This window comes from Cotesia glomerata, linkage group LG4 (genome assembly GCF_020080835.1).
Source record: "Cotesia glomerata isolate CgM1 linkage group LG4, MPM_Cglom_v2.3, whole genome shotgun sequence".
NCBI lineage: Eukaryota > Metazoa > Arthropoda > Insecta > Hymenoptera > Braconidae > Cotesia > Cotesia glomerata.
The window spans coordinates 25,334,664-25,357,105 of record NC_058161.1 but is presented as its reverse complement, the minus strand read 5'-3'; the positions used below and the strand labels follow the sequence as shown (position 1 = coordinate 25,357,105).

At 28.3% G+C, this 22,442-nt stretch overlaps 1 protein-coding gene across 1 annotated transcript in view; it reads right to left on the bottom strand.

Moving 5' to 3' along the window:
* LOC123263232 (dopamine receptor 1-like) overlaps positions 1-22,442 on the bottom strand; it is a 122,424-nt gene that overhangs the window by 6,028 nt on the left and 93,954 nt on the right. The window contains exon 2 of the mRNA XM_044725834.1: positions 3,196-3,268. Within this exon, the coding sequence (XP_044581769.1) occupies positions 3,196-3,268 (73 nt within the window). The remainder of the gene's footprint in view (positions 1-3,195; positions 3,269-22,442) is intronic.

Below are 22,442 nucleotides of genomic sequence, written 5' to 3'. Positions count from 1 at the left end.
TAATATTTCATTATTGAGTATGAAAATTTATTTAGCAGATACTTAATAATTTTAAGAATTTTTGTAACAAATGAATAATAGCAAAAAAAATAGAAAAAAAATTGACAAGTAAAAATCTAAACAATTTCAAAATGCAATTTTTAAAAATATAATTTTTGGAACAAATTTGTTTGTTAAAAAAAATTAAAAAATGATCAATTGACAGCTAACTTTAATGTCATTAATTAAATGAGCATAATGAGTCGTGCACTTTTGGATTCTTCAAATTTTTTTTTCTCCAAGATCATAACTATACTTAGGATTTTTTTTGAAATTTTCTTGAACTTTCCAAATAGAAAATTTTATGGCCTACAAGTTTTGTCTTAGAAAATTTCTCTAAGCCCAATAGTTTCTAAGTTATCTTAAATTTAAAAATTTGGAAAATTTTAAATTACTAGTTTTGTCTCGATTGCAAATTGATGATTTTTATGGGAAATTTTAAGCTTTTTGAAACATTCCAAGAATTTTTGGATAGAAAATTTTACGGCATACAAATTTCGTATTTTTGACAATTTCTCTAAACTCAATAGTTGTTGAGTTATCCCTTATTTCAAAATTTGGAAATTTTTTGGACATTTTTTCCGTTTTTTCAAGGTCATAACTATATTTAGGATTTCTTCTGAAATTTATGAGATTTTTGAAATTTTTTTGGAACTTCTGAATAGAAAATTTTATAAACTACAAATTTTGTCTCTGAAAATTTTTCTATGTCCAATAGTTTCTAAGTTATCTTAAATTTAAAAATTTGGAAAATTTTTGGCACAGTTTTTCTCTGCCGTTTTTCTGACTTTAAGATTATATTCTCATTTTTCTTAGAAATTATCAGATTTTTTGAGTTTTCTTGGACTTTTCAGATAAGAAATTTTATGGCCTACAAATTTTGTCTCTAAAAATTTTTCTAAACTCAATAGTTTTGAAGTAATAGCTAATTAAAGAAAAAAATCGAATAAAAACTGTAAATTTGAAAAAAAAAATTTTATTATTTTAAAATTGGCGATAATTTAAATTCGATCAAATTCAAATAAATTTTCAAAGAAAAAGAATTATCGGAAGTACAATTTCCTTTTCAAAGATATCATGATATAATACAAATATACTTTTATTGATCAAAAAATAAAGTGATAAACTTAGAAGAATATCAGGTGTTATTTTTTCCTGGAAAATTTGCGAGGATTAATAGATGTACGTTATTTTCAAAAAATTGTTTCTACATGGTCAAGAGTAATTAATTTTTAAGATATATAGTTCCGAAGGATAAAGGACGTGGGAGAGAAAATAATTACCCTGCGGTTTTTTTTTTGCCGTATATTAATTAATTTTTTGTTTTTGTTTATTTAAAAATAGACGAGGTCGTTACATGCTTAACTTTTTGGAAAATAAAAAAACTATTCTCATTTACGCTTAAGAAAATTTAAATTTAATTTATAAAGAAATTTTAATTTTCTTAAATTTATGCGAAAACTTTTGATAGTTTTAGTTTTATTGTTTTTCTTTATGGAAATTCATGCGCTTGCAGTTTATTTTATTTTATACGGAATTAAATGAAAAGAAGTTAGAATTGAAAGAGGTGTTAGTTATGAAAATTTTTATGAAGTTTAAAATTACATGAAGTTTTATAAAACATTTTTAAAATGAACAAAGTTTTAAATAATTATATCGAGTTATCGATAATTATATTAAGTTTTATGAAATCAAACGGAATCTTATAAAATTCGATCGTTATGATAATTTTTGTGAATAAGTCAAATAAAATGAAATTATATTGTCTATATAATTATATGAAATTGTATAAAATTATACGTAGTAAGATATAATTATATGAAGTTGTGTATAATTATATTAAGATTTATGAAATTAAAAGAAAATGAATGAATTTTTATGAAGTTATGTTAAACACTATAAAGATGTCAAATTATATGAAGTTGTGAATAATTATATGAAGTTCTATAAAATTAAAGAAATTTAATAAACTCTTGTGAAGTTATGTTAGTGACTATAAATATGTCAAATTGTATGAAAAAAATGTGAATTTATATAAAATTAATTAAGTATTGTATAATTATATGAAGTTTCATAAAATTAAAAGGAATTAAATAAATTCTTAGAAAATTATGTTGAACACTATAAATATGTCAAATTTTATGAAGTTGTATATAATTATATGAAGTTATATGAAATTAAATGAAATAGTGTATAATTATATAAAAATCTATAAAATTAAAAAAAATTAAAAGAATTTAAGAAGTTATGTAAGTGGCTATAAATATGTCAAATTATATGAAGTTTCACGACATTCATAGAAAATCTTATGAAGTTATACGGTCGTTTCTCAAATTATATGAAGTTGTGTATAATTATATGAAGTTTTATAAAATTGAAGGAATTGAATAAATTTTTATGAAGTTATGTTAAATACTATAAAGATGTTAAATTGTATAAAATTATATGAAGTAGTGTATAATTATATGAAGTTCTATAAAATTAAGGGAATTAAATAAATTCCTATACAATTATATTAGTAGCCATAAATATGTCAAATTATATGTTGTGTATAATTATATAAAGTTATATCAAATTATATAAAGTTTCATAGCATTCATATAAAGTAATTTGAAATTATAAGGACGTTTCTGAAATAATATGAAGTTGTGTATAATTATATGGTTTCATGAAATTGAACCGAATTCAATAACAATCTCTAAGTTGTGTTATTAACTAAAGTCAAAATTATATGAAATTTTATAAAGTTATATATAATTATATAAGGTCTTAAAATATTAAAAAAAAATTGTACAATATTTTATGAAATTATTTCAATTACTACAAAGTTGTCAAACTATACAAAATTATTTAAAGTCGTAGATTTTTGTTCTAAGTTTTATCAAATTATGTGGAGTAATGAAAAATTTTATGGAGTAATATTATTTTATTTGAATTTTTTAAGCCCTATGGAATTATATGACGTCCATAGAAGTATATAAAATTTTATGAAGTTATTATATATATTATTTTTGTTCAATAATATAAAAATAAAAAATAAAATAACAGTGTAACATAATAATTATCATTAAAATATGACTGAGTACTAAAAACCTCAAGTATTATAAAAAATAAAAATAACGTTATACTTTCATTGAAATATAAATGAAATATTACCGACGAATAACACAGAGAGTAGAGATAACGCGTCTTCAGGTAATTCCTCTTCTTCATCTTCTGTCAGGTTGCTCTGAAACAGAAAAAAGACCCGAGTAAATAAATAAATGAATAAACAAGCACAAATAATATTATTTATTATCCAGATTTTTCTTCAGGCGAATCCTCGGGTCATTTTCATTCAATTAATTTCGTTTTATCGCAATCTAAATAATAAACATAACTGTCCATTGTGAAAAAAACTGCCCTTTTATGTTTATTTTTACATTAGCGATATTTTTAATGTCGACGAAAGAACTCAAATTGTCCTTTATTTTTTTTTTTTTTTCACAATTACCCGGCAATAAAAGTGAACATGAAAAATACGGCGTATCTGAAGATGAATCTTTTTACTTTCCGAGAACAGTGTAACTTTATCTAATTTAACGTTGTGCCGTTTTAATTTGCCGGGGGCGGTACAGATCGCTATTCATTTTCTCCTGCTTTATTAACTATGCACTTATTTTATTTTATTCTCTACTCAACTTCGTGTAGTCACGTAACAATATAAAAAAAAAATAAAAAATCACAACGAGATACAGGGAAAGAAAATTGTAGGAAAAATTACAATTGTCGGTTTGTAATCCAAGAAAAATAACTTTTGAGAAAAAAGAACACATGAATTAAAATTGTTGGAAATTTTTAACAAAAAAATTTTTACAATAAAAATTCAAGCTATTTTTTAGTAAAATAAATTATCCTTATAAAATTTTAATGAATATATCAATGTGGACAAAAAGCAATAAATAAAAATTGCATTTAAAAAAAAGCACACGCTATTCAGCCAAGCTTGACATGGATAGGTAGATTTATTTAACGAACACAGAATAATGAATAATAAGTGACAAAATGCATTTTTTTTAAATTAAAAAAATTTTTAAGGCCACTGAAGAAAATGAAAAAAAAGTTTAAAAGTTGAGGAATTATAGCTTAAATTGCGGCTGAAAAATTGTAAGACAATAAAAGCAAAAATGTTTATTGATAAATTTTTCGAGATAAAATAAATTATCAAAAGTGGACAAATGATAGCTTAAATAAAAGACAATTAAGTAAACTTTGAGATAAAATATTTTTGAAGAATCTTTGATGGTGAAATACAAAGAAAGAAAAATTTCTTGACTGGAGAACAAAATTCTTGGCTCAAGAAAATTTTCGGGTGCATGAAGGAAGACCGAAGTTGTGTTGGCCGAAGTAAAAATTTTTTTTGAAATTCCATTCTTGGTGGAAGTAATTTTTCCGTAATTCTATCATAAATACTTGATACAATAAATTCTTATATTTGATCAAGATTTTCAGATACTTTAGGGGAGCAGCGCCACCTACTTCAGCTGAGAAAAATATTTTCTCACCTTGTGAAAATTTTTCTCTTAAATATTTGATACCCATTTTATATTATTTTAGCGTGCAATTATACATATTGAATGAAAAAAAAAAAAAAATGATTCAATATTATTTGATCTTCCCATTTGATATGTTAATCAATAAAAATATTAATGAAAATTTACTTCTATCTTTATATTTAATTTTTTGGAGCAAGAGAGAAATTTTCTCAAGACAAGAAAATTTACTTCTATCAAGAACTAAATTTTTTGGAGCAAGAGGCTGAATTTTCTTAAAACAACAAGATTTAATTGACTTAAATAAATTTTCTTGGATCAAGATACGTATTTCTTAAAGCAAGAGAATTAATTTTGTTGGAATAAGTGAAATTTCTTGTGTCAAAAAAAATTTTTTTTTCGCTCAAGAAAATAATTAGGAAGAAAAATATTTTCTTGACTCAAGTGAACCTTTTTTTCTGTGTATATTATTTCGATAAAATTGACAAAACTGACAATTTTTCGAAAATGAAAGAAATTTTCAAACACCTACAACTCCGAAACTAACTGGCCGATTTTGCTCATCTTCGAACTTGATCTCGGTGTTGATTCATAGAATAAGCCCACAAAATTTCATAAAGATCGGTTGAGAATTTTGGGCACAATCCTGCTTACATGCCGCGTTTTCTTTCATACATATAAACTTTTAGCCACTACTATTTTTCGGAATAATTTGATAAAATAAAACATATAATAACAAAATTTCTTTTCAAAGCATAAGTTTTATAAGCTATAAAATATACAAAATAAAACCCAGGAAATCGAGTGTCTTAGTTTTCACTCTAACGTTCCTACGTTACCGACGGTCAGTCATAAAATTATTTTTACGGCTTAAGGTTAAGTACTACATTATAATTCGACTTTTTAAGAGTTACTACCTTTCAAGATATTATTTAAAATACTATGGAAGTATAAGTCATACCCTGATAGCCAAGTTGGCCGCAACTTTCTGTCAATCTACTGCCGCAACTTGTCACCAACTTGGCGGCAACTCTTGGAAAGTAACTCGGTTGGTGTCAACTTGTTCACCAAGTTGTCGGCAAAAGTTGCTCTGAAACTTTTTCACACCAAGTTGACGATAAGTTTCTCAAGAAATTTGGCGACATATTGCAGCAGTAGATTGGTCTCTTTTTTCTCAGAAACTTGTAGCCAACTTGCCGCCAACAGTTACAAATTCGGAAGTTGACCGCAAGTTGTCGCTAAGTTGGTGGCAACTATCTGACACCAACTTGGTTGGTCTGAAACTGTGGCTATCAGGGTAGACGCATACTTTATTTTAACGCGTTGGTTTTTCTACTATAAGAATACGTATTCGTGCGGTACTAATATGAGTATCTGAATCATCACAATACTCAGTATCGGTTTTGGGCTTATATTTTCTGTACAACACTATAGCAAGTCAACAGTTAGTATAGTGAGAAAGTTCCCGCGGATCTACTCACTCATATGTTTACGTTCTTCATCGGTGACATCTTCAATTCGGATTGACTTTGTACCTTTAACCTATATTATATTATCACTCAAAGTCTATCTAGATACTTTGTTACTTCCATTCTAATTTTTAATCCAAAAATAAATTCAATAATTATAAAAAATTATATTATTATAAATAAAAATATTGTAATACATATAAATATTTTTTTCCTCATATAAACTTTGACAAGCGAGATTAATATAGTTTTTTTGATTTTAATATATTATAAATTTATTTTATTAATTGATTATTAAAAAGATGATTGGAATATTTTTAGTAGCAAATAGTAATAAATTGAAAGAGGTTATATGATTATTTTCTCTGTAATGACGTTTATAGTGTCTTCTATCATAACCTTTTACCTTTCAATTTAAAGAAATCCGTTTAAAAATGGAGCTGATGCGTATTATGGTAGGACCAAAACTTCGTATAAGTTTGAGGGTTATACAAGTACCGCTGTGCTACCGAAAAAATACTGTGGTGGGGGTAAAACGTTGTATAGTGCATATCTTATACAAATATTGCTATAGTACCGTAATGAAACGACGTCAGACATATTTTTTTTCCATGCACTCAATTCTACGCCAAAAATAATTAACCTCTACAATAGAAACGCGGAAATAAAAACAGAGGGCAAAATCAAAGGAAGTAAATGAAAAACACGAATTGATTAAACAAAGAAAAGTAAAAGAACAAGCTTGAGCGGCCGGGGAAGGGAAAGAGATCAAATAAAAACAAAAAAGCTCCGTGATTCTCTACAGTTGGTTCAACAAATTTACGCGCGCGCACAAAACCATGGGGATTTAAGCGACCAGGGAAAAGGGGCTGAGGTGGCAGGGGAGTGGGATGAGAAAGCTCTCAATCCTCTTTCTCTTCACGTCCTGGTAATTCTTTATGTATTTTATAAACATGTTTCATCTTTAACTTAACAATTTTATGCATTGTTTTCTTTTGGATTTATGGATTTTATAGATTAATTTTTTGTTAGTCAGAGGGTGGATTAAAAAATTAATAAATTATTTTTTGATCTAAAAATTAAAAAAAAATCTTAAAAAATTTAATTTTAATTTTGAAAAACTGCAAATTGAAATTTTACATTTAAATAATGCGGAAAATAATTTTTGATATGGAAATTTATATCTCATCTCACAAGCATCCTTCCGTATGCTTACGATAGCTATTCGTTGTATGTCTGAGCTATACAAATGAATCTTAAATCAAATAACTGAATCGTTTTTCTTCTTAAGAAATTAAAAAAATCCTGTTAATTTTACTAAAGGGGCATTCCATAGTGACTGGTGGGACATTTGACTCTGGAATTCCATCAATTATAAGCTATAATTATGCGACTGAAACTTATACTATAGTAAAATTTATCCTATAATATAAAAGAATAACTAATTAACAACATCCCTTTGTCAAAAACCTCGATTACTTTTTGAGTTTCTCGTAATTATCATTTGACAGAGTGTGACTGGTGGGACTAAGAAAAATCCTTCTCTCTTACCAAGGTATACTTAAAGTCTAATTTCAGTTCGACCACTAAACTTTTAAAAAATACTTCCCTCTCAATACAAAATTTATCCTACAAACAGTCAATATTATGAAGAACTAGCTGACCCGGCAAACGTTTTGCCATGTGAATAATTTCTAGAGAATTTCTAGTGTAGAAAAAAAATTACTAACCTATTGGAAGTGTATAAGGATGTGGAATATGAGTGAAAAAAGCCTGGAGCGCTGTAAACGATGAGGGAATGTTGTTTAAAAATAACAAAACACCAAACATTAATTGTTTTAATTTATTGAAAGTAATAATTATTTATATAATTAATTAATTACATAATATTAATCTTTTAATGCTGCAGCGTGAACAATATTTTTTGTTAGCCCGTCTTTAGCTAATACAAACAAACTTGATGGTTTACCCACTCGAGAGCATGCAACGTATAATTGTCCGTGTGAAAAACATGGTGTGCTCAAATCTAAGCCACAAACAGACATTGTTTGGCCTTGGGATTTATTAATATTGCAAATGCCAATCTAATCGGAAATTGAATAGGCTTAAATTGAATTGGCCCATCTGTGGGTATAATAGGTATTCGTGGTATCAATATATTTTCACCTCGAAACTTGCCATTTAAAATGGTGCCTTCGATAACGTTTTTCGTTAATTTTTTAATGACTAATCGCGTACCGTTGCATAGCCGTGGCGGGTTCAAATTACGAAGCAAAATAATTGGAGATCCAACCTTCAATTGTAAGTTATGTGGTGGCATGCCTGGCAAATCTAGTGAGTTCAAAAACTCTGTTGGAAAATTTACAGCTTCAGTGTCATCGCAAACTGTATCAATAGATTTATATGATACCAAGTCCCCTGGCAATAACTGTTGTATCTTCAGATTTAAAATGTCAACATCCACATTTTTTGCAGCTAAAATTGCTCTTTCTGCAAGCCACTCGAGATTTATGTAATTCGTGTGTACATCGGGAAATATTTGTTCAATGAGAGCATCTTGCAAATCAATGATCAATCACAATTTCTCGTGCACCTGTACGATCGCCAACCATGATTCCAGCGACGTCGTCAGCAACAGGTGCATTGAATCTACGAATGTGTTCTCCAGCTGGTGTTTTATCAGGATTAATAACAATAGCGTGATTATCGCTTTCTAATTTGTGCATGTGGGATTTGAATATTTTCAACAATTCATTATGCTCATTCAATAGAGCATCCAGCTCGCTGACGATGCGTCTAGCAAAGAATGAATCAAGGTTATTGTAGCCACAACGTGCATCCACCCGATGGGCTAGTGCACTTCCGGAGTCCTCGCCGCCCATAAAGTAGATTTGTAAAAATTTATGTGGTTCATTTGGCATTGGCAGCAATCAGCCTATTTTATGATAAACTTGGCCTCTGATTTTAAATGTAGAATTATATTGTTGACCATTTGCATTAGTATTTTGAACTATTTCTGTTGCTCCGAACGATGTCATTTGAAAGCATGAGTTGAATGTTCGAATGGACTTCAGGAACACGTTAGAATCTGGATCTGTGCCGATAAGCAAACCGTTCAATGGTTCCGGTAGTGTTTCAATTACAGGTAGTTGTACCTTCCCTGACGCTCAACACATCCCGGCTGGTTCATTTTTGAATTTCAAAGCATGACAATACGGGCATTCTTTATCCATAGCACCAATTACTACTTTTGAATGAGCATAATATTCAATATCGGGCTCATACTGGAATGCTAGACGCGGAAATGATATAGCTACAAATGCTCGATGTGCCTGTTGGCGTTGTTGGTCATTCGCTCTGCGTCTATTGACAGTAAAACGGTGTGATTGTCGTTGTTCTAATCTCATGACTTCATTGCGTTCAGCTCGTGTATCGTCTGATTGTTCTTGACGCAATTGCGCCATTCTCACACGCGCTCCAGTATTTTCTTCCTGAACTTGTTCTTCGGTTCTTTGGGCTCTTCTATTTCTTTGGGCGCTTCTATTTCGAATGCTTCTAGATTTATTTGTATCACGGCTCAAATTGGCCCCTTTGCGTTTAGTTGGCATTGTTCACTGCACAATACAAAACACACATGAATAGAACTGATTGAATTATTTAATTATTATATTTAATTATTATATTAATCATTTATTTTATCTTTGATTACATTAAATATACATGTAAAAATTAGATAGTTTCACGAAAGCGAAAAATTTTATGTTTCTTAATTATATCGAAAATACATATTGTTAGAAATAGTGAAAAAAAATTCTGTCGAAGTTAGAGCTCTTATAAGTAAACACAAAAAAAAATTTCCCAATTGTAATAAAAATCGAACTTTCACCGAATTCGTTTTTCACCATTCCCAACAATATTTTCGTTATAAATAAGAAAGAATAATTTTTGATTTTATAATAAACGTAAAAAATAATTTATACTTACAACTCAATAGCCGTTGTTTGCGGGAACTCGTGACACGTGTTGAGTATTTTAGAGGTTATGTAAGTCACTTAATTAACTGATCGTGCGATTTACACTCAAAATTAATAATTTTATTAGTTATTAATAATTAATTATATTCAATAATATTAGTTATTGATAAATAAATAATAAAGTTATTCGAGAATATATTTGATATGAGAGTTACACTGAGATAGTAAAAATGTTTAACTACTACGTTTGAAGCATAAACACTAATAATAGCCGAAAACTGTAGAGGTAACATCCCTACTCCGTGCTGTTTACAGGGTGAGAAGTGACACCGGTAGACACATGGAGGGGATAACTTACCAAGTGATAATAATTGATGTTATCGAGCGGGATAGAAAATGATAAAATTATGAAAATGACTATTAAAAAGCAAGGGTTGGTGATAAAAAAAGTGCAAATTTAGAGTTGTATGTATTTTTTGATGCCACATAATAAAAAAATAAAAAAAAAAATTTAATCAAAAAAATAAAAAAAAAATTTTTTGGGTGAACACCCCTTATCACTTAGAGGTTAGAAAAATAGATAGTAGCCGATTTTCAGGCTTACTGAATATGCATAAAAAATTTCATGAGAATCGGTCAAGCCGTTTCGGAGGAGTATGGGAACGAACATTGTGACACGAGAATTTTATATATTAGATTAAACTGATTACCTACGTAGAAACAATTAAAAAAATTTTTTTATTTTGACCGGTGGGACAGGCATTTGTTACTGGTGGGACAAGTATAAAATGTCTACATCAAGTTGTTTATTAAAAAAACTTTTATATTATTTCAACCTTAGAGATATTATTGTTTATATATTTAACTATAAATTATTATTATTTAGGATAATTAAAAAAAAACTAATTAAAAAACACAAATAAAGGATTTAGCTTGCTGAAACACGATCTTATTAAACGTAGGTGTTAATTAATAACGAACATAAAAAAATTTGTTCTTAAAACTGTAATAATAAATATGTTAGTTAATAACAAACATAAAATGAATTTGTTCTTAAATCTATTAAAACAACATTTGACCCGGATACTACGTTACTAAGTTAGTACGGCTGAAAAGTTACTAGGAGAGAAAAATCGATTTTTCTTTATACCTCGGTCGAAAGTACGCATCTTTTGCACCTATTTCGCGGCAAAAAGTTAAAGATTCGTGCATTGATTAAGCTACATATTCGCCTTCTATAACAGCGGGAGCAAATGCTTTCGCCACCGCGACTGACATTAGTCATTTGTTACTAACTATGTTTTGTTTACGCTGATCATTTACGATTGATGGTACAATACAACTTGGTTATATTTCTTTCTTTCTTCTACTTACATGAAACATTTCATATATAGATAGAGATATAGATAAAAATATAACTGTCGTAAGAGTGAGTAGATCATCCGATGTAACTTTATGACCAGGTTGTACTGTACTGAGATTCAGTTTGACAGTGTGTAAAATGAATCAACTTTATTTAATTAATGAATTATTTAGAAAAATGTACGCAGTAACAAAAATTTAATTTGATTTTTATTAATTATTGTTAATTTTCAGATAATATGCTCGTTTTTTCTATTTTTAACCGAGAATAATCTTTATTATGTTTGTTGAATTCAAGAAATTTCAGTTTTATTTCATCTAAAAATAAAAAAAAAAATGTTTTTTAATTATTTTTTATTTGATTTTACATTAATTTTTTTTTATTTGATGCCTCCCCTGACCAGCAGCACTCGCTTCGCTCGTGCCGCAAATGTCGGGGGCAGGCATCAATTTTTTTTCGATACAGTACATGAAATATTTTACGTACTTTCGACCGGCTATAAAGAAAAATAGTATACACTACACGGGCAGAAGTTTGAGAGCTTTGAACTGTGCGCCGTGATGCCCTCGGCTACGCCTCGGGCATCATGGCGCGCATTGCAGAAATCTCAAACTTTCTGCCCTAATAGTGTAATATACTATTCTTATTGATTAAAAAAAATTTTCTTTACAAATTAGTAAAATATAGACTTTTAATAATAAATTAAGACTAAATTAGAATGAATTAGATATTTTTAAATTTTAGTAATTTTCCCATTTCGCATGGGATACTCCTTTAGTATTTTTTTCATGAAAAAATAGCATCTATCGGCTATTCTCAACATGTAAACTTTTAAGTTAACAAAAATATAATTGTTTTGATTTATAATTGAAAAAACTTACAGAAATAAATTATTAAATTACTGTTTCATTGAATAATTATTACATGCGCATATTACTCATAATAAATTTACAGATTTTGTATTACAACAACTCGAAAAGTCTGTTCAAGTAGTGGTCCCATTTTTATAAGTGTTCAAGTACTGGATACTTTACCTTATTCCCAGAATAGCGATGGACTGTTTTCATTTAATTAGACTCGATAATTTCATAATTTATTTTACTGTACAATAATTATTTTTATCACAGAATATAATACCAAAATTCTCTCTCTTAAACCGATTAAACGTCAGACGGTCAAAACTGTCAGCGTAATTACGATTAAAAGTCTCATAAGCTTAGAAATTTAAGCGCAACATAAAAGCGTCCGTGGTTGGCTTGGTTTCAGTTGCGGTCGGGTTAAGAGCCGCTTAATTCAGTCTTTAAATAAAATTTAAATGATTAAAATTGTTGAATAATGCAATAGGTGACTTAAGTAGTTTGCTTAACTTCGATTTAAGTTTGCGTGGGCTGCTAAAGGTCTCCTGTTTTTTCGGGTTCACTCGGTTTTTAGGGTTGAGAGATGGCGACTGTGACAAAGGACCGAGTCGGGTTGATACTAAAGTTGAGGCACATGACCTATCCCAAAGGAGTGTTTTTCTTACCCGAGTTTGTTTTCCTTTGTGCTGTCAGGGTGTTGCTTTAAAAAACAGGCTTCTTGCTCGTTAAGAGCTTTTTATTACGCTCGGGTAAAAAATCGTCGAGAGGTATCACCTTTTTTTAATTTTAAAACAAACATACAAAAGGCGTGAGCTAACTCAGGAAAATTACATATATTATTTTGAAAAATAAGGAAGAAAGTTTTTTTTTAGAATTACTGTAAAAATCACTGAGATAATAATAATAATAACTAGCAACGTTGCTGTCACTTTGTGACTTGTGAACAATAAATAAATAAAATTTTGCTTTATTAAATGATGACTTTTGTTAAATTGTACTGTACTTTTTTACATATTAACAATTTTAAAGATATAAGCTCATCCCGATGTTACACTCATCAAGAGCTTTCATTTGAGTACCCACATGCATTTTTATATATTTTTCATATTTACATATATATATATAATATATATAAATATATAAAAAATTGATGTCGGTACTTAAATGAAAGGTCTTGATGAGTGTAATGTCAAGATGAGCTTATATCTTTAAAAATGTCAATAGTTCACAAAATACAAGGTCATTTCTTAATTATTGACGTTTTTAAAGATATAAGCTTATTACAATGTTAAACTCATCAAGAGCTTTCATTTGAGTACCCACATGCATTTTTATATATTTTTCATATATACATATATATTAGGGTGGCCCAAAAAAACCAACTATTTTTTTTTTTTTAAGTCTCGAGTGAAAAAATGTTAGTTTTTGATGTTTTAAAAACCCTCTCCAAAAGACAGCTCAAAAAAAAATTTTTAAGAGGTCACTCCAAATTTTTTAAAATTTCAAAAATCGTCAAAAATCGAACTTTTTTTTTTTTAATTTTTTTTCTCGTTACGGTATAATTTTATAGACTAAAAAAAAATAAGTTTCTGAAAATTTCAGTTCAAAACTTAAATTTTGAAAGGTTGCTCATAATTTTTTTCAATTTATTAGTGCATTAGTTTAGATTTTTTTCGAGCGACCTTTTACTATTCAAATTAAAATTCTATGCATTTTTTTTTTTTTTTATTTAGTACCATAATTGATAAAAATACATCACGAGATGAACTAAAAATCAAGCACAATATAGAAAAAATAATTTTTTTTAATTTAATAATTTTATTTAATCAACTTCCAAGCGTGGGTTCGAATCCCAAGCTGGTCCTAGAAATCAGCTTAGTTGAGATTTGACCCTTGCCGCGTAGGTTGAGATTTTTACAAACCGAAAAATCCCCACCGTACCACTCCCAACAGTTAAAGTCGGAGATATGACTAATTAAAAAAAAATAAAATAAAAAATTATGAGTGACCTTTCAAAATTTAAATTTTGAACTGAAACTTTCAGAAACTTATTTTTTTTTTGGTCTATAAAATTATAACGTAACGAGAAAAAAAATTTAAAAAAAAAAATTCGATTTTTAATGATTTTTAAAATTTTTAAAAATTTGGAGCGACCTCTCAAAAAATTTTTTTTAAGCTGTCTTTTGGAGAGGGCTCTTAAAACATTAAAAACTAACATTTTTTCACTTGAGATTTAAAAAAAAAAAATAGTCGGTTTTTTTAGGCCACCCTAATATATATATATATAATATATATAAATATATGAAAAAATTGATATGGGTACTCAAATGAAAGGTCTCGATGAGTGTAATGTTGGGGTGAGCTTATATCTTCAAAAATCTCAATAGTTTACAAGATACAAGGTCATTTCTTAATAATATTCCCTTAATAATATAGATAATTCCTCCAAAAATAAAAGAAAATCTTAAAATTTAGAATGTGTTCAAGTTAAGCCTTTAATAACTTTTAAAAAGTGAATTTATTAAAAAATCATAAGACACCTTTCTTTTAGATCCTTCAATTGTATAAAATATTAAATTTCAAAATTTGAATAAAATTGTTTTTCATGTTGTTTAAGAATTTTAATTTCGACAGAATTTTTATTTTGAAATTTTCTGACCAAATTTCAAAATTACTTAAACGGGAATTTTTTTTTTACACGCCCTCATAATCTAAAAATATATTTTTTATTTCATTTTTATTAAGATAATATTTTTGAATTATAAATAATTTTTATAAATGACAAATTTTGTTAATAATTTTACAACAATAGAAACAATAGAAATTTTTGAACAAAGTTAATATACGCATTATAACAAGACGTAGCTCATGAAATTCTGAGGAAAATTGTTTAAAACTTTTAGGTATATGGAAATAGTTAAGCTTCCGCAAACTAAAATCCATAACTACCGCGACTACCAGCATGCTCATAATAACAGTAATAATGACAATAATAATAATAATAATAATAATAATAATAATAATGATTGTGTACGAATTTCTCGACTTTGTGAATAGAAACGAGCCCTATCATATTTCTAAAACTGAGCAGCGAGCAATCACCCGAAAAATAGATCGTTATAAAAGTTGACTTGTATTAAATATACTTCTGATGGAACAATTTGATGTTTATTGAATTGCTTTAACTTTGAAACCAAAAGCAAAAGTAATCCAATGAAACGTCAAGCATTTTTGTCCCTGTCGCAATAGAAAGAGCAATGAGGTAATATTAAAATATTTTTATTGAGAAATTCTATCAGATTAAACTTTTTATCGGAAAAAATTACCCAAGGCTATATATGATAATAAGAAATCTGCGTGAGCTACTCTGTGCTCTGATATTGGATATTGAATGGCTTTATCGTATCTTATTACTTGTATTTGTTGGGGAGATAAATCTAAAAGAAAAATTCCGCAGTAAAATTATTATTATTATTATTATTATTATTATTATTATTATAATTATAAAATTATAGAAATCTACTTAAGGTGTTTGATCGTCGCATTCCGAGGTCAAATTAATAGATATTTTTTTTTCTTTTTTGCAAGAGATCACTCGAAAAATAGTATAAAATATAAAATTATTTCTAATCAGAATTTAATTGATTAAATTCAATTCATAATTATGGTGAAATAATTATAATAATATAACTATTAAAATATCAACCGACAAGTACTGGGCTGTCAAAACAATAACAACTGTTATAGGTTATGTAAGGTCGGTACTTAAAACAGTTGCTCACGGTGTTCATTTATTGTTTAAATTTGCAAATATCACTTCAATATATCAAATCTGCTATAATTTACGTGAACTTTTAGTGTATGTTTAATAACAATTAATTTTAATGCAAAAAAACTTTATGATTATATTTCAATTTCAAATTTGCCGCGCACCGAGAAGTCGCCATTTTTTCCCTAATAAAGATGGGGGAGTAATGTCTCCGACAAACAACAAAGATAGAAACCAATTTTTGATATTAAAAAATTAATTAAATTAAAACTATGTGGTAAATCGTTATCAAATTTTGATAGAATATGTATGAAATATTGTTCTATCTATTGGAAAGTTTTTTTTATTGGGTCAAGTTGGCCGATTTTTTATAAATCCTCCATTTCCGGAGTTATTGAACAAGGACACTTATAAGAGACCGTGTATTTTTGCAAAACTTTAATTAATTATATCTCTTAAACGGTGTGGTAAAAAAATCTGATTTTTTTTCAATAGATATCCCAGATAGCAAAATGACGTATTAAGTTATTCCGAATGAGCTCAGATTTCTGATTTGGACGTCAGAGTCTACGTCTAAAAGACGTCTTTAAGACCTTCTGAAGAGGTCGAATGCGCCGCTTATTGTAGACTTTAAGAACTCATCAAAACGAGCTCTTAAAGAGCTCTTTTTTCTGAACTCGCACAAATGAATGATTTTTGATCTCTATACGCTATTATAATGATAACAATAATAAGAATACAACAAAAATAATATTAATAATAATAATAATAATAAAAGTAAATTATGAAAAATAATTCAGAGTTTCACGAAGCACCGATGCTGATTTCGAATGTTTATTATTTTAGTTAGGCCTAATATTGTCGGTTTACAGAGAGAAAGTGAACATCGCGATTGCCGTAACTAAGATTCGAACCCGAGTCGCGCGCATGCTAGAGCGATACCTAACCCCTTACGCTGTTCAAACGATATGTCGTTACACATCTCATTATTCTTATAAGCTAAGTTTATATAGTGATGAAATGTTGCGATCATTGTCTATATTATTTATTCTATTTGATACTGTGTATTGATAGAGAAAAAGTAACTTTTACGAATATTTATGTACTAAAAAATATTCAAAAGTCTACCTGTAATATTTTTTTAAATAGTCTATATAAATTTTGTTTACTTTTCAAAATATAAAATCTAATAGATAAATTAATGAATATTAAAAATTCAACAATAATTAATAAGTATATAGTTATAAGATATCGTTAAATTCGAATAAAATATTTAAAATTGATACATGCAAAGTACTCCTTAAATGTAGAAAGTTCACATAATTTTTTCAGATTAGAATCCAATTTTATTATTTTATCTAAATTAGTTTGATTACGAACCAGATTTTAACATTATTGCCTATTACTTCATAATATAATTTAAAATTTTTGAAAAATTTAATCTACCTGGATTAAGAGAAATGAGTTAACCTATGCCAAGTGTATATCTATATATTAATCTATTCAAATTGTTTTAAATCATTTAATTCGAATTATTTTTAATCATTTTCAATTTAATTTCTCAATCAGGAAAGTAATAAATAAAAAATGAATAAGATTTTGACAGCTTTATATTAAAAAGAAATTAGTGTTTTTGTTTATAATGTCTATAAGCTCATTATACGCAACTCAAAAAGAAGTCCAAAAAAGGGACTCAGTTAGATGTCAGAAAATTGACTTCAAACTTATGAGTTCATTAAGAGCTCTTAGTTCTGACCTCGTGAAAAAGAGCTCCTTAAGACGTCACATTAGGACTTCTATAAGAAGTTTTTTAAAAGACTTCATACTGAAATCGTTCTGACTTGGATGCTGACTGGGATATTAAAGTAGTTCTTTCCCAACCTATAGTTTATGCTACTGCTGTCTTCGTCACGCACTAGTGCTGCCTCTCTTACGGGCTATTGCTCACTTACTTCCACGCATGACTTTATTTGTTTACTTTACTAGTTTATCAATGATTTCTCAAAAACTATGTGGTAGGGAATTCCAGAATTTTGTAGGGTAATTATACATGTATTAATCTAAGTAATGTTAGTTTTTCGTGAAATTCTTAAAATTTCTTCAATACAAAAATAATAAAACTCGCGGTTTTCTCTCTCTTTTCCCATACCGCCTGTGTAAAAATGTCATTTTCATTTGCAATTATCTTCGGTTAGACGTGGTAAATCGTCTCTAAATTTTAACAGCATGTGTATTATGTATTTAACTACTTCTATACGGAGTTTGGTAGATTTCTTGAATTTTTGCTTTTTGGGCCTAACTACCTTGAATCATAATCTTACGAATGAATATAAAAAAATATGGGGTCTAGTTGAAGTCATTTGGAGCCCAAACTACCTTAATAATAATTATAATCATATCTTGAAATTTTTTTCATAATTCAATAATAATCATAATAATAATAATAATAATAATAATAATAATAATAATAATAATAATAATAATAATAATAATAAGGGCATTCCATGCAAAATGGGAAAATGATAAAAAAAATTTTTAATTTCTCTAATTCATTCTAATTTTGTCTTAATTTATTATCAATAGTTTATATTTTATTAATTTGTAAAGAAAATTTTTTTTAATCAATACACAGAAAAAAATTAGGAAAACGGTTGACCCTAAAGGCCATCCCTGCAACTTCCCGCTCATTTCATACTTAAGCGCACAAACCTACACTTATTACGTTTTTGTTTCTTCGAGCTCAAAAATCTGCTAGAAGTTGAATAAAACACTATTTTTCGAATTTTTAAACCGCAATAACTTTTGAATGAATGAACCGATTTTTTCGTAGTTGGTGGCCTTTAACGCAATTTTTAAAGCCCCATGAAGGACATTTAAGTTTAAATTGATCGAACAAGAAATTTCAAAGTAATTCCCAAAAAACGATTTTTTTGATTTTTTTCGTTAACGATAACTCACGAACGAATTAACCGATTTCGACCGGGCTAGTGGCAATCGACGTGTTTTTTTAATGTTAAAAGCTGATTAGTTTTTAGAATTGATCGGTCAAGCCGTATAAAAGTTATTCCAAAAAAACCACATTTCAAAAATTTTTTTTTGCAGTTTTTTTGAGATTTCTCAAAATCAACTGGTTCGAATCAATCCAAATTATGCTCAAAATCTAAGTTTAGTCAAGCCCTTTCGAATGGCGCCAACCGCGATGAAATCGGTCAAGCCGTTCAAAAGTTATGAGAGGTATGCATACGGGCGTACACACACACACACGTACACACACACACATACATACAGACGTACGGACATCATCGCGGAAACATTCGGGGAGGCTTCCTAAAACCTCAAAACGTCAACATGCGTTGAAAACTCGATTTTCGAAAAACGGGGTGAATCCAATAACTTCCTGATTTTTGAAAATTTTCAATTTTCTTAGCGGGAAGTTAAAAAGGTCCACTTGAGCCAAGAAAATATTTTTCTTCCTAAATATTACCTTGAGCGAAAAAAAAATTTTTTTTTTGACACAAGAAATTTCACTTATTCCAACAAAATTAATTCTCTTGCTTTAAGAAATACATTTCTTGATCCAAAAAAATTTATTTAAGTCAAGAAAATCTTGTTATTTTGAGAAAATTCAGCCTCTTGCTTTAAAAAATTTAATTCTTGATAGAAGTAAATTTTCTTGTCTTGAGAAAATATCTTTCTTGCTCCGAAAAATTAAATATAAAGATAGAAGTAAATTTTCACTAATATTTTTATTAATTAACATGTCAAATGGGAAGATCAAATAATATTTCATCATTTTTTTTCATTCAATATGTATAATTGTACGCTCAAATAATATATATTGGGTATCAAATATTCAAGAGAAAAATTTTCTCAAGGTGAGAAAATTTTTTTCTCAACTGAAGTAGGTGACGCTGCTTCCCTAAAGTATCTAAAAATCTTGATCAAATATAAAAATTTATTGTATCAAGTATTTATGATAATTTGAATTAAGAAAAAATTACTTCCATCAAGAATAGAATTTCAAGAAAAATTTTTACTTTGGCCAACACAACTTCGGTCTTCCTTCAGGCATCCGAAAATTTTCTTGAGCCAAGAATTTCGTTCTCCAGTCAAGAAATTTTTCTTTCTGTGTAAGAAAATCGATTTTCCTCACCTAGTAACTTTTCAGCCGTACTAATTTGTATGCGGGTCAAATGTTTTGATAGTTTTAAGAACAAAATCATAAGTAACCTAAAAAAATAAAAAGATTTCTGTAGGAGGCACAATTGCGCAAGCTCCGTAATCTTCTAACCGATTACAATCTATCGTATATCCAATTTAGCTATACATTGTTTTCTCACGTCGAGTCCTCAAAATTACGAACGTTGAATTATTTTAGGCGTTTAATTGGTTCCGAGACATTACTATTCTACAAATATTTTATGAACAATTAAATTATATTTAAATAGAAGAATAATTATCAATTAACATCAATCTAACCGTTATAAAATTAAAATCCAGTTGGATAATTAATAAAATAATTTTAAATTTGTAAAATTATTTTCTATAATACTTAAGAACGATTTAGAAAATTAAATAAATTTTTTCAAATATATTTTAAGTTCTTGTAATTCAAGTACAATTCATTTCCCAATAAATATTTTCATCATTATTATTAAATTTTTCAACGGAGCATTCGAGTTATAATTATAATTATTAATTTTATATTACATAAAAGATACTAAATTTTTAAATTTAATAATTCGGAAAGCTGAATCAACGAATTAGTAACCTAAAAAAATAAAAAGATTTCTGTGAGAGGCACAATTGCGCAAACTTCGCGATCTTCTAGCCGATTACGATCTATTTTATAGCCAATTTAGCTATACAGGTCCTCGCGTTGACTAAACAGTTGCCTCTGCTAAGAAAACTGCGTATGCTTACGAGAGCTTTTCGTTGTATGTTCGAGCTAAATAAATGACTCCTTAAATCAAATAACTGAATCGTTATTCCAACTAAACGTCATTTGAGGGTACGTTGGACAATATTTTTCCTTCTTTGCAGGCGCTTAAGTATCAGACTTGCTTGAAGGAGCTTAAAAAATCGAGTAAAAGTTTACCCCACCAGAAATGGGTAAACTCATTTCGAAACTCATTAGGAAAAAAAGTTTAAAATTTTTAATTAACGCCTTTTCTCCTTTCTCACTAGTTACTTGTTACTACTTGTTACTTATTACTTGTTGTAAAATTAAATCTACGAGGAAGTTATCGAGGCGTCGCAAATTGAAAGTTAGACGAAAGAGACCACTACCTCCATTAACTAAAGAGGTAAGTGGAAGCGTGTTGTATTTTTATATTTTTTTAAATAATAATAAAAAAATATATATTTAGAAATAAAGCAACACCGTTAAAGTGGCTGTAGCGATAACTGGGAGGTTAAAATTGTTATGGAGTAATTCTGGTAATGAGTCACGCTATTTTGTTTCATTTTATTTCTTCGGACCGGACATCCAATTTTAAAAAGGCTATTTTCTGGTATGTGGTACTTTGCTTGTTATTAAAGGAAGAATCATTTCATTTTTCAAGAAAAAATGATAACAAATAATTTTTTATTATTAACTTTAGTACTATTTTAAATTTTTTAATAATTTAATATCAAACGTCGATAAAAAATAATTATCTACTGTACACTACACGAATAAATTGAAAAAATAATTTTAATAAGTTAATTACAAATAAATGACAAGAAATTAGTTTTATTTACAATTTTAACTTAAAGCGTTTTAAATTTTCCCGCGGATAGTATTTTTTTCTCACAAATTGAACGCCCTCTTTCGTTCCGATAAGTGAATCATAAAAAAGAAACAATTAAAGACTGTAGTACCGGCGGTCGGCCAGCGAAACAATTGAGTATACCCTGATAGCCACCTTACCTATAACTTACTGTCAATCTACGTCCGCAATTTGAAGCAAACTTGACGGAAAGAGTTGGCAAAGCGGGCGATTACCTATCAGTTACCTATAACTTACTCTGCAAATAGACGTCAAAACTTGTTTTACAAGTATTTCCGTCAAATTGTAATAAAGTTGAAAGGAAATTTAACTACAAGTTTGATTGTTAACTTGTATTCAAGTTGCGGCCGTAGATTTCCGCCAATTTGCTTACAACTGTTGTTGAGTGAAGAATTACCGCCAACTTGATGTATAAATTAACCGTAACTGCTGGAAGTCAACATTTACTGAGAAAGCGCTGGCTATCAGGGTAGTATCAGCTGTCTTCAAGCTGGATTTATAAATAAATTTTTTTATATGGCTGCTCAAAGGACAGAAAATTTCTCCAACTGCCAGCCGAAAAAAAATTAATTATAATTAAACAAAACAATATTGAGCTGAAATTTTCAATCTGCAACTTCCGATAGAACAGATGAGGAGATTAAAAAATAAATTGAGTTAGAAAACTG